The following is a 12,976-nucleotide window of genomic DNA, read 5'->3' on the forward strand; positions in this document are numbered from 1 at the left end:
GCATCCACCCACTCATCTTGAGCTGCTTGTTTGCTCATGCTCTGATTATACAGAGACCGGACAGCCCTTACAAAGAGCCTCAGACTCCATACTCCCCGAGCACCCCCCACAGAAGGTTACGGGGGATGAATGCCCTCTCCAAGTCAACAAAACACCTCTGGACTGGTTGGAAGGGAGGAAGTCCTGTGACAAAATCCATGGCGAGATGGGACCACGTCCTGTGGGGCACCGGAAAAGGACGAACAAACCCCACTGGGAGTTGGTGAGATGGCTTGTGAATGGCACAGAGGGGGTAGGCCGCAACGTACTCCTGGACCTCTGTTCGCATGCCTGACCACCAGGAACAACGCCCAATGACAAACATAGTTCCACAGACACCTGGGTGGCTGGAGAAAGGTAATGCATGGGCCCAATGGATCACGTCGCCTCGGAGACCTGGAGGCATGAACTGTCGGGGCCGGCAGGTGTCTTGACAAAGCGGACCAACATGCACGGCGACAGAGACCAGCAGGTATGTACAGTCTTTAATGTTCACAGTGGTTCCAGGCACATATACAGCACAGGCACAGAGTCATGTAACAAGGTTCCGTTAAAAGAGCAGGCAACAGCTATGGTCAGACAGGCAGTGTCGCAACAGGATAGCTTGGCTAAGGTACTAATGGACTGGACTGGATCAAGGTTGAGGTACAGGCAGAGTTGGCAACAGGATAAGCTCAGCTAAGGTACAAGCACGAACTGGCAAGAACGGTAGCTGGAACTATGGACGAAACAATGCTGGAAAGCGGAAGTAAATCAGTGACAATCTGGCGGAGGTCTGAGGTCAGTACTGGATGTTAAATACCCTGTCTTAATTAGAGATTACCAACAGCTAATCACTAGACATGGACTTAACAGAACCGGAAGTATTACAAAATAAAACAGGAAATGATAACAATGGCTACGGAAATAGATAGAAACATGACATGAACAAATGGTTAGGAGGGCAAGATGGGGGCCCCGGCTGACCCCTGGAGGCCTCCTTCAACCAAGCTTCGATGGACCATGTGACCGCCCCCACCACGCATCTGGCAGGGAGGATGGGGCCCGGCTCCTCGGGATCGTTCTCTGGCTTGTGAGCCGGGACAAGGCGTCAGGCTTGGTATTGCAGTAAAGGTTGGCGAAGCCCAGGAAGTGTTGCACATCCCGTCGTCACATCCGCCAGTCCTCCACCGCCTGTGTCTTGGTTGGGTCCATGAGAATCTGTCCACAAAAGTTGACAAATCCCAGGAACAAGACTGTGAGGGCATGACATTCACACTTTTCGGCTTTTACATATAATTTGAGCAGACGCTTAAGCACCCCTCAAACCCGGCGGTCCTCCTTAAACCGGGAAAAGACCAAGACGTCATCTAAGTAAACGAAAACAAAGTCATTTATCATGTCACCAAGTACCTTATTAACCCACCCCTGCAAGACGGCCGGAGCATTGGTAAGTCCAAACGGCATGGCCAAATACTTAAAATGGCCATTGGCAGTGTTGAAGGTGGTCTTCTACTCGTTCCCCTTTCTAATCCGGATCAGGTGGTAGGCGTTTCTAAGGTCGAGCTTGGTGAAGAGCGTGGCTCCTGATAGCAGCTCAAAGGCGGACGACAACAGGGGAAGCGAGTACAAATCCCTGATCGTGACATTGTTAAGACCGTGGTAGTCGATGCAGGGCCAAAGAAAGCCATCCTTCTTACTGACATAAAAGAAGCCGGCTCCAGCCGGTGAAGATGAGGGCCGAATGAGGGCTCCCTCCAGATACTCCTTCACAGCGGCTCATTCATTGGGAGACTCCCCTTGGGAGGCACGGTCCCTGGTTTCAGGTTGATGGCACAGTCCCGGTCACGATGGGGGGTAAAGAAGTAGCCCTCTGCTTACTAAAACAATAACAAGGGGGCACACCGCCCAAATTCCCCGGTTCTGACTCACCTCCGTCCAGGTCAGCAGGAGGGACCAGCTCCAGATTGGCATCCAACTTGAAACATTTGCTGCCACACCCACTCCTCAATCTCACCACTCTGCCAGTCGGCCCCTGAGTCAATGAGGACTGCTTGCTGAATGGTGTTGTAACCGACCTGCAGGGTGATAGTGGAAAGCGGCGGAAGCATCCTTGAAGACAGTGTGGCTCACCACTTGCCTCCAACCTAGTGGTGAGCCAGCCCTTTTAGCGGACAGCTCACAGCAAGATGGCCAGACTGGCCGCAGTATAAACAGAGACCCAGGTGGCGATGCAGAGTCTTCTCCATGCTCGTCAGACAGGCGTGACCCAGCTGCATCGGCTCCTCAGGCGGTAACTTGGATCCAGAGACGCCAGCGAATGAAGGCTCCGACTCTCCGGCTTGCTCCCGGGGCTCCAGCTGCCGAGGACCGTCATGATCCGTGTCTCAGACGCGCACCGTTCCGCTCTGACCTTCGCTTCTCCTCGCGCTCGCATCCTCCCTGCCTGATGTTCACAAGCCTTTGCGCCTCCACATCTCGAGGTGGGAGATGGCATTAGCCACCTTAGAGCGTTCCGTGGGGAAGGAGGGCGCATGCAACTGTCCCAAACTGCTCCCTGCTAACAATCTGGCAAAGCCTCGGGTGAGTACTGGTGCTTAAAACCCGGTGGAACAGAAAACCGAAAATACAAAAATAAAAAGGCACAACGACCATATAAAGACAGAGATACCAGGACACAACACAGCAGACCACAAGGAAACAAAAGCAGGAATCATTTTTTAGGGCCCTATACAGTAGATCTGTAAAGGGCCAGATGTTTTAAAGGTTGCACACCAACATTTAGCCTTTAGATAACGTTACTGTACATTATACTGTAGTTCCAGGAAGGCAAATTATAGGTTCAATTGGAGACTTTTACTTTGAGGTCAGCTGGAGGAAAAGACACAGTTGTTTGAATATGACACTGTCACACATGGCTATAGGTTATTTTAAGACTGTAGAAATGTCACAGACACAGTCTTCACTGTCGTTAAGACAAAAATAGCAGCAGATTAGTTACAGTACACTCGTCTTGTGTTTGGACATCTCATTCAATGCAGCACCCAATACATGTGGTACAGTAGATAATCATGATCACTTTTTGCTACAAACTTTAACTCTACTTTAATTTTCTTTGTTGATATGCTTATCGCTGCGTGTGTTTATATATACTGTACAATATGTGTATGTAAGCAGACACGAATCACTCTGTGATAGCACATAATTTAATCCGGTGTAGACAGAAAATAACACAGGATACAACACAATAAACTCTTCTTAGCAGCATGAAAATAAAATAATTTCCACTGTAAAAAAGACCCAGAATTTTACTTTACAATAGACATAAGCAATAGTTCAAGCTGTCAAAAGCTACCTTGACCAGGTGAGCCTTGTATAGACTGATAGTGACTCTTGATTATGATTGTTTGCTAAATCTGTCATTTAACCCCACGCATAGACACCCTTTGAGCAAAACACCCATTCAAGTATTTACAGTAGGTACTACTACAGTAAACCTTTACATCACCAGTCGAACAAACTCTTAGAAATTTGGTTGAATTGAAAAAGGTTTTGGTATAAATTTCAGATATATTTAGAAAAAATATAAAAATATGTAAATATATATATTTAAATATTGCACCAGAGAGATCAAACATCCATCCATTTATTTTCCAAGCCGCTTACTCCCTAATGCGGGGTCACGGGGTGCTGGAGCCTAACCCAGCTGGCTGTGGGTGAGAGGCAGGGTACACCCTGGACAGGTCACCAGTCCATCGCAGGGCAACACATAGACAGACAACCATTCACACACACACTCTCACCTACGGGCAATGGAGACAGTCCAATCAACCTAATGCACGTCTTTGGACTGTGGGAGGAAGCCGGAGAGAAAAATAGGGAAAGAACATCCAAACTCCACACAGAAAGGGACTAGGGGCCACCTCAGGGAATCGAACCCAGAACCTTCTTGCTGTGAGGTAACGGTGCTACCCACCGCACCACCGTGCCGCCCCAAGATCAAACATTTTAAATGTTTTTATTGCGTGGGAGGATATAAATATTATTTATGTGGCTGAACATATTATGGATCAGTGTCTGGGCCTAGTGACATCAATCTACAGCAATTTTACAACATAGTGTATAACCAGGTACATGCACCAGGTCTCTTTCCAGTGACTCAGTCCCTTTTTTAGTGCCCATGAAATCACAGCGTACAGTAAAAGTTGCAGGAGTTACCACTTTTCTATTATAGACCACATTTTAGTTTGGGGTCATGTATTCTGTGCCACATAAGATACATGTGAGCTGGGAGGAATCTGTGAACCAATATGATCTCTTTATAATAACAAGGATCATACGTATCTATTTTGCTGGAGGGAATGTACAGTCCTGCAGTCTTCACACCCATATGGGAACTCGGACCAAGTCCTGCTTTGGCCAGACACATGCCCATGTAAACATCATCAATGGGAAGAATAGTGATGGACTTGGACATGTTGTATATGACCATAGCTGTGTAGCCAGACAGGAGAAAGCCTCCGCCACCACAGTAAGGAGGGTATGACTCTGACTCTTGCACCTGGACTGGGACAAAGTATTTGCTTCCTTGTGATCTAATGGGTCCAACATTTTGGATCAGATGACCAGTAAAGAGATGTTTACTCCCATCATTGTCATCAAGGCCTTGGAGATACTGGACCATGTTGTCTGTGTTGGCAAAGACGTCATCATCACCATTAAACAGGAAACGTGCATTTAGACAGTTTCTTTCCATCCATTCCAGGAAGAGGATCTGCTTCAAGGTCAGGTTGAAGAAGGAGTCACTGAAGTCCCACTGGAGGATGTCATTGTACTCACGATGCTCCAGTTCCAGTAGTTTGTTCAGTCGGTTCTTCTCATGACCAGAATCCATGGTTCCTGAGATGAAGAGCCTTCGGATCCACACACCGTTTTGTTCTCTCTCCTCAGCCCAGGTTTTACGCAGCACCTCTCTGCGGTCGTAGTTCACAGGGGAGCTTTTAATGACCAGTAGAAGGAAGACTTCTGCTGACTGAGAAGCTCCTCCACATTTGTCAGGAACATCCAGCAACATGGGGAAATGGCGACAGTGTCTGTAGTAGAGGAAGTCTTGTATATGACCAGGAAGAGAGCTGAAGCCTGTGACGTTTGCAGCTGAAGTATTCTGCTCACATTTTAGCCACAAGGACACATAGGAGTCATTTTTGTGAAGTTCCCTTATGTTCCTGTTGTCTTCTTGCCCATCTACAGGAAGTTGGACTGTTTTGCGCTCAATAAAATCTTTACAGAGATGCAGGATCAAGAGGCCAAAAACTCCGACCAGCAGGAAGGTTCTAGCTGTGATTTTCCTCATCCTGGAAACTCTGTCGTCACAAAAACAAACACATCTCAGTTAGACTTTAAATAACAGTTAATTAAAATAATAAAAAGTTAATTTATGCTAAGAATATCAGTCCTGCATGTGTTGAACACTGTCAGAGTAATTCAATTTACCTTAAAGAAATCTGAGCAGCCATAATCTTATGTCTACTGTACCTCTCCAGTGCAAAGTAAACTGTCACTGTTAAAGCAAAATGTGAAACAAAGGGAAGTGTACACTGAACCTAGGTTAAACATTTGTGATTTTTAAGTCACAGGGCCTTGGCGTTAATGTTGTTAGGGAAGGTTATCCACCCTAGAAAGTCCCGTTTAAATGCCAGAAAAGGAATCGATTTGGGCAACAGCTAAGTGGCCTGACGTTGTCTGTCACACGTTTGCACACAAAAGCTTTCTGTGCACCTATGAAATCATCCCAGCACTATCATCACGAATTCCTGCATTCATGAACACAAGCAGACTCACAACAAGGTGAGCCTGCTTTGAAACTAGGTTTTAGTGTCATGGTTTACCCCGCCTCCCGTCTAAAGGCAGCTGGGACCCCCACAGCCCTAACAGGGATGAAGTGATTTGGATGATTCTCTCTGTATCTATACTGTACGTACTGTACATGTTGACCCCCTTCACACTCAAATAAATGACAACAAACAAACTACTGTTGGTTCTCCAGAGTCACAATGAAGCAGCTGTCTGCTTCCCTGCAAGGCATAATGACATAATCCTTACTGTTCAGATGACTGGAGAAACAACACATGATTAACTGGAGATGCAGCAGAGAAAGTGGGGAAAAAAGTGATCACTGTAATCGGATGTCAGCCGTCAACACAGAGCAGATGTGAGCTAGTTTGGAATCTGGCAGTTGAAGCCTCACTGGATACACAGTGGGTACAGATGGCAGCAGGTCAAATACTGTCACAGTCTCCTCCAAATGGGCGGAATACTGTATGTTAAGTATGTGTGGTAAGACACTGAGTCATAAAAACAAACGGAAAATGTGGAAATAATGATGAATAATGAGCTACACCCTGCTTCCGTCTTAGGAAAAACGCAGAGTTGACTGATATAATTTGAAATGTAACCATATTTGTACCTCAAATTATGCATATTGTTACTTATGCTTGTCTTGTCTTTGGAGTGAATATTGAATAAATCCATCCATTAGTTATCTGGGGTCTAGCCCAGCTGTCATTACGTGATAGGTGGGGTCCACCCTGGACAGGTCACCACTTACACCTCACACCAGTCTCCAGTTAAGATGACTGCATGTCTCAGACCCAGGTGCTTCCTGCTATAAGGAAGTTTAATGCATTACTGAAGATTCTAGGCAGTTACTGAAGCTTCAGCGAGTATCTGGTTAATCTTCACTGTTTGATTAAACAAGGTTAATAACAAATCCATATTTCAGCAAAATACCAGCAGAACTCAGACTTCTATTTCTTGAAGGCGTGTATTTGTTTTTTCACATAGGCCAATTTCCACGGATTTTCCATGTGTTGGATTAATAATTAATCAACTCTGCCCAAGAATGGTGAAAATAAAGTTAGCTCCAACTGAAAAATGTGACAAATGTATTGTTATTAATGTAGAAGTGCCAATAATCTTACAATAAACACATTAGTTTCTGCTAATAGTCAATAAGTAGTAACTAAGTCATTTAATATACAATATAGAAACTAAACCGTAAATAGAATTCTTAATAACCATTAGAATAATTAGTTTGTGTACTTCAGGTAGTTCGTTACTAATTAATTCAAGTGGAGACTGTAATCGAATGCTTTTGCAGTCTTGCTTCTGACTCGTGCTGCTGTTGTCTGCCGGTTTTCCGCTGTGGCCGTTCTCAGCCTACGGCGTGTGCAGCCTGCAGTTCTGTCATGTTCTGACTTGGCTGTCAGTTCTGTGATCATCCGCTTACGTCTACTCCTGGTGTCAATGTCGGCTTGTGTAGACGTGTGGAAACAAAAAACTGATCTCATTAATGTTTAAACCCAACAGCTTGACTGAAAGGTGATATGAACAAGCCCCAGTCACAAGAACAGGATGCGTTTTATTTAGTTTAGTCCAGATCCTCAGCTTCATTTTACATTATGCCACTAAAATACCTTCAAGCTGTTTCCATTCTGTTTCCAATCCTTTAAAACAAGTAAAAGTTGGTCCAATAAGATTTAAAAACTTAACACTGATAATAGGATTAAAAAACACGACAAACACGATATCCTGTTTCACTTCCCATATAAAATAAGGATAACTTTGACTAATGCATCTTCCATCATTTGAGCAAAGAAGAAGCGAACTTTTACTAAAATGGCTGAAGGACTAAAAAAATCACTTTCATTAGACGCTTCCATTAGTTTTTTCCGACCTCATCGTTGCCGTTACTGTTTCAGTCGAGGAGACAGAATCAGTGGGCTGAAGGCGAGGTTAAACAAACGTGCTGTTAATCCGACACAAAGTCTCCGTTACTTCGCCAACCGTTAATGGAGCGGCGTGTGGAGGACACTCACCGGCAGCTCGGTCCTCTGCTGTGGGTCTTCAGCGCAGCTCCGTGGGCTATTAATGCGTCCAGTGTTCGGCCGGGCTCTGCTGGGCGGCGCCTGCGGTTCCGACGCCGCCGCTGCAACTCAAAGCGGAATTATCGAGCAAACAATCCGCGTTTTTGCGTCACATGCAGGCATTTTATTCGCTGCCCGACGTGTTAACGCTCTATTGCCAGCCACGCGTTAAACACACAGTTATTTGCTTATAAGCAGGAAGTCATTTGACTTTTCTCAGGTATTCATTCATTTATCATAAGTTACTAACTAATCATATACATTTTTGAGGAAGCTCCACTTTGATCCTTTTGCACCAAATCACCCCAGTTTTATGTGCATCATTTACAACAGGTCAGGAATGTAAGCAATAAATAACGGCATACAACACGTGAAAATATTAACTCACTAATCAGGCACACACACAAAGCAACCCTCACACAAACGTTTCTCACATTGTTTTTACAACCTTGTCATCACCACAGTCAAGTCAAACTTGCTGCCGAACAACAACACAGAGAAGGTGCAGACAGTGACGAGCAAAACGCGTATCTTCATGTGAATGCTCTTCCCTGTGAAATTTAACTGTACAACAATACAACAGTGTTCATGAATGTAAAGCATGTGTGAGATGGCGGCTCGTTACAAACAGTCTGATGACTTCCTGAGACCTTGCTGGGTTGTAACATTCCTCTCGTCTCTCTGCGGTACAGTTTGGCAGTTTCAGTTACAGTTTCTTCTCATGGTTTTCTTGCTGGGTCTTGTTAATGGTGTCATCAATGATGGTGATGTGATAATGGTGCGTGTTGTTGATGGTGTCATCAACAGCCAGCAGTGGTTTCGTGGTTAAACATCAAAAAAAGGTTCTCACACCAATTATCGGTATCAAGGCGTCAAGCGATACCAAGCGAGGCAGCATCCTGGCAGTGTGCGTCTTTAACATGACCAACAAAAAGGACATGAAGACGAAGAGTGAGCAACAGAGGAGCTGCAGCAGCGCACAGTAACGAGGCGACAACTGGTGGGTCTGCTTAAACGCATGCAACGATCAAATTACACTGGATGATCCTTCTGACAGATGGGAATTCCCCACTTTCAAATCCCCAGCCTGTTTTGGCTTTTACTACTTTTGAAACTATTCCCGTTCATCATTTAGAATTTGACTTACTACAGTCCTTTACTAAAGTCCTACTGCTGTACACGCTATTACTTACACAGTGTGGGCGTGACGTTAGACAATGTGGTCGTTGGAATATTACTGTTTTTTAGAACCTTGTACTCAATCTATTAGAAGTGGAATGTGTTCTGTCCTTATGAACCAACGAGACTGACTTGTTCCCAGGTAAACAGCAGGTGGTTTGATTTTTGTTCAGTATTTATTTAATATTACACAATGGTAGTTACAGTAAGAGTTCTTGTGTATTGGCATTTCATTATCTATGGTACACACACAACGTGTGAAAGCCCAAAAATAAAACAAACAAGTCTCTGGACTGTCAGACAGCAGCAAAACCACAAATGCACTAAAACCCACGGGGCGTTAAGACTGAAGCTGATGCATGGGTTGTGCTGAACGCAAACACGCTCACATGATGTTTTCAAAGACAGACGAGAAACATGAATCCAAATAGAAAAAAATGCTCAATGTCCTTTTAATCATTTCCTTCCTGATGATAAAAGCAGGTTAAGTTACATCGGGTGCAAGTTTGTGATAAGATATGTTTCAGTGACACACAAAACTGTTCACCCATGAGAAGACTGTATTTTTTAATTATGGATTTATTTATTGATATGTTTGTTGTTTGAGGACTGATGTCACTCTCCTGTTCTTGCATTAGATACTTCAGACAGAAGCTCGAATGCCGAACAACAAGACATAAAAAGTGCTTCATTTATTTGCTATTGACCGTGTTTATAGGCACTCATTTGAAATACACAAGTCAGTTTAGATGCACCTTCTGTGCAAATGGATGAGGTATGTTTACGATAAAGCTTCTTCAGATTTTTGTGTTATTTAAAATCGGCGGTTTGTGGCGTGCACAAAAAGAGGAAGGCAGCTCTAGCCAGAAAGTTGTGAGTAAATTTAGTGTCACAGTTGCCATGTGACAGCGGAAGAAGCGATCAGTGACAGACAGATCGGCTCTCTTCCTCTGCACTGGTCACTTCCTCTGACGGATGGAAACATATGTCCATTTTCTGTCGGAGGCGCTTCCTCAGCATGAAGCGGCGCTGCACTAAGGTGATGTTGTACTCCTGGGCCTTGAGCTTGGCGTAGTAGTCGGAGAACTTGTTGAAGAGGAAGGATATGGGCATGCCGTTCAGGATGATCCCGAATGAGATGCAGCCGAACGCCACAAAGCGGCCGAGGACGGTAACAGGAACAACATCGCCGTATCCTACGGTGGAGATGCTGACCTGAAGGAGAAGTGACAAGACAAAAGTCCTGAAACCAGTCGTCTTTGAACATTTCCTGTAGTTTTGCAGGTTAGTCAAGGAAGCACGAAGAGCTGACGTTTCACAGAACGTCCTGTTCAGCTAAACAGCTGACTACAAAACGTACCAAACTTGCAGAGATGGAAAGTTTTAATGATTTTTATTGTTAAAATTATGAGCTATAGCACTGATCCTTAAAGAATTTTAGTTAGAAATTAGAAGCATTTAAACCTGTGCTGTGTGCAGCCACCAAACCACTCATCTACACCCACACTGTTCACAGACACAGTTCACAGGCTGTGCTGCAGGACAGAGGTTCCTCCTCACAAGGTCAGTGGCATGGAACTAGCACTGCTTTACCTCATCAATAATAATAATAATAATAAAAAACAAAGACCTGAGGATTTACATTTTAACCCCAAACTGGCACCTGCAGCATAGAAGGGTGGTTTGCAACAGTCATTGCAAGTCACGAGTTTCATCAGGAACAGAGGGGTGCTGTGCTCACCGCTGCCCACCACCAGGCGTAGGGGATGCTGCTGATGGGCGAGCCCTCCGTATCCCTCTCAGCCGAATGCAGCAGGGCGGAGAAGGTGAAGATCCCCATGGCAATGAAGAGCAGGATGCAGGACGCCTGCTGGTAGCACTGGCGCAGAGTAAACCCAAACGCCCTCATGCCGGTCGAGTGACGGGCCAGTTTTAAAATACGAAATATCCGCAGCAGCTTCACTACTTTCAGGACGTGGCTCAGCTTGCTGACCCGAGCCATGGCTCTCAGGTCTTCCTGCGCGTTCACATCGTCCGTGCTGGAAAAGGCTTCGAAAAGGATCTGGACAAAATAAGGCACGACCGCCACCATGTCCACAAAGTTCAGCCCACTCTTCAAGAACAGGGCGACGTCAGGGGTGGCGACGAGGCGAATTAAATATTCAAAGGTGAAGAAGACGATGCTGATGATTTCCATCCACTCCATGTGCGTTTTCCCATTGATCTTATAAATATGGAGCTCCTGCACAGTGTTGAGAGTCATTGCCAGTATGGAGAAGAGCACTAAAAGGTTGGAGAACACCGTGAAAGCCTTCGCCACCATCGAGGAGTACGGGTTCTCCACAGCGTTCCACAGAATCCTCCGCAGGTTCCCAAACACCATGTCCTTGAAGCGCTCGTCGTCGTAGCTCATCTCGATCTCGGCCATCAGCTCCTTCTCCACCTTCAGGTTTTCCTTGACTTCGTCCACCTTTTCCTCAAACACCATCCAACAGCAAAGCTGAGTGTCCTTGAGGCTCAGGCCCCAATAATGAATTTCCTCCTCGAAGTTGATGGGGCACATCTCTCGGACGACCCACAGCACCCCGCTGGCGTAGAAGTGGCAGACGTGGTGGAAGAACGCAGGGTCGCGGTCGAAGAAGAACTCGTTCTTGCTCACGGAGTAATCGTCGCACAGCGTCAGCAGCTTGGCGTGGTCCCTGCACAGAGCCAGGGAGCCGATCCGGGTGCCAGGGTATTTAGCAGCGCACTGTTTGGGGATGTAAAAGACTTTTCCTCCAACATTGACAACGATGCTCTGCTGCTGCGTGGGCCGGTGTTTGGCGTTGGTGCCTCTGGGGCCGTCCAGGTTGTCCAGGGAGCTCCAGGCCTTGACCGTTCTCTGCAGAGAGAAGGTGAACACCTTGTTGTCCGCCACACTCTTGGACAGATAGTTGATGGTGGAGCGGCGGTTTGTCAGACATCTCTGCGCCTGAGGATTCCCTGAGGCCATAGCAGCTGCCCTTTCGGGAAGGAAGTTGCAAAAAGGAGAAGGAAACAGGAAACCTTCCTGGGAGGTTACTGCCTCAACGCATATTGAAACAGCGAATCTACTCCTGCAGGATCTGTCGTGGTCAGAGGCACTTCCTGCTTCGCTGACCCATTTGTGCCTACGACTGCAGAGGATGAGTCCTCTCTCCGACGGCTGAGGCAAACATTTGGTCCATTACACTAGTAGACCAAGGGCAAGCAGCAGGGATTATGTGGATCTAATCTCATTGGTTCTCTTCCAAGTTTCCTTAAACATTTGTAGATACAGGGAGGGTGATGGGATTAGGAAACAAAGTTGATTTAGGGATTTTCAAGAGACTAGACAAATCACAAACTCCGACGGCCAATTTGTGGGTTTACTTTGGTCTTTGTGGTGACGAATGGAGCATTATCCTTCCTGAGTCATTCACACCATTACACAAGGCAGCGCCTGTCTAGCATTTCAAGGCAAATCTTTTAAAGGCATGACGTGCTTAAAATCTGCCCACGTCTCAAAAGACAAAGCGTTTCTCCACTGCCTGATCATGTGTCTAGTGTGAATTACTTCAGCCCTTCCCTTTATGACTCGTCACATTCTTTTGACTGAGCCTCTTTGAGGGTCCAGACCTTATGAACAGCTTACAGCTACTGTTCTCTTTCTCCTCGCCTGCCAGCAAACAAATATAACAGTAAACAAACAGACTTTGACCCACAGAGTTTGACCTGAGCTAAACTCGCCGCATCTACTGTACTTGGCACGAAGTTAAATGGAATCTCCTTCAGCTTCTTGCACTTCAGGTCTCGTGACACTTCTCAAACTGGTTCAAGCCACCAAACAAATGTAC

The 12,976-nt window shown here is 45.8% G+C and overlaps 2 protein-coding genes across 2 annotated transcripts; both read right to left on the reverse strand.

Annotated features, from left to right (window-relative positions):
- Nucleotides 1-3,210: 3,210 nt before the first annotated feature.
- Nucleotides 3,211-8,036, reverse strand: LOC114854344 (N-acetyllactosaminide beta-1,3-N-acetylglucosaminyltransferase 3-like). Its single transcript, XM_041070638.2, has 2 exons — nt 7,896-8,036; nt 3,211-5,381 (listed from the first exon to the last, which is right to left on the reverse strand). Exon 2 carries the CDS (start codon nt 5,369-5,371, stop codon nt 4,247-4,249), a length of 1,125 nt encoding a protein of 374 aa, XP_040926572.1. The 5' UTR covers nt 5,372-5,381; nt 7,896-8,036; the 3' UTR covers nt 3,211-4,246.
- Nucleotides 8,037-8,973: 937 nt separating this feature from the next.
- Nucleotides 8,974-12,162, reverse strand: LOC114852900 (potassium voltage-gated channel subfamily V member 2-like). The gene is made up of 2 exons (XM_029145588.3): nt 10,864-12,162; nt 8,974-10,337 (listed from the first exon to the last, which is right to left on the reverse strand). The coding sequence occupies exons 1-2, from the start codon at nt 12,112-12,114 to the stop codon at nt 10,044-10,046; spliced, it is 1,545 nt and encodes a 514-aa protein (XP_029001421.1). The 5' UTR covers nt 12,115-12,162; the 3' UTR covers nt 8,974-10,043.
- Nucleotides 12,163-12,976: the final 814 nt, after the last annotated feature.

This window comes from Betta splendens, chromosome 4, assembly GCF_900634795.4.
Source record: "Betta splendens chromosome 4, fBetSpl5.4, whole genome shotgun sequence".
Lineage (NCBI taxonomy): Eukaryota > Metazoa > Chordata > Actinopteri > Anabantiformes > Osphronemidae > Betta > Betta splendens.

Bases quoted from the DNA above. Each gene is read 5' to 3' on its own strand.
- LOC114854344 (XM_041070638.2), bottom strand. From the start codon at position 5,371: ATGAGGAAAATCACAGCTAGAACCTTCCTGCTGGTCGGAGTTTTTGGC.
- LOC114852900 (XM_029145588.3), bottom strand. From the start codon at position 12,114: ATGGCCTCAGGGAATCCTCAGGCGCAGAGATGTCTGACAAACCGCCGC. The intron at 10,338-10,863 runs GTGAGCACAGCA...CTTCTCCTTCAG, and splicing joins ACGCCTGGTGGTGGGCAGCG to GTCAGCATCTCCACCGTAGG.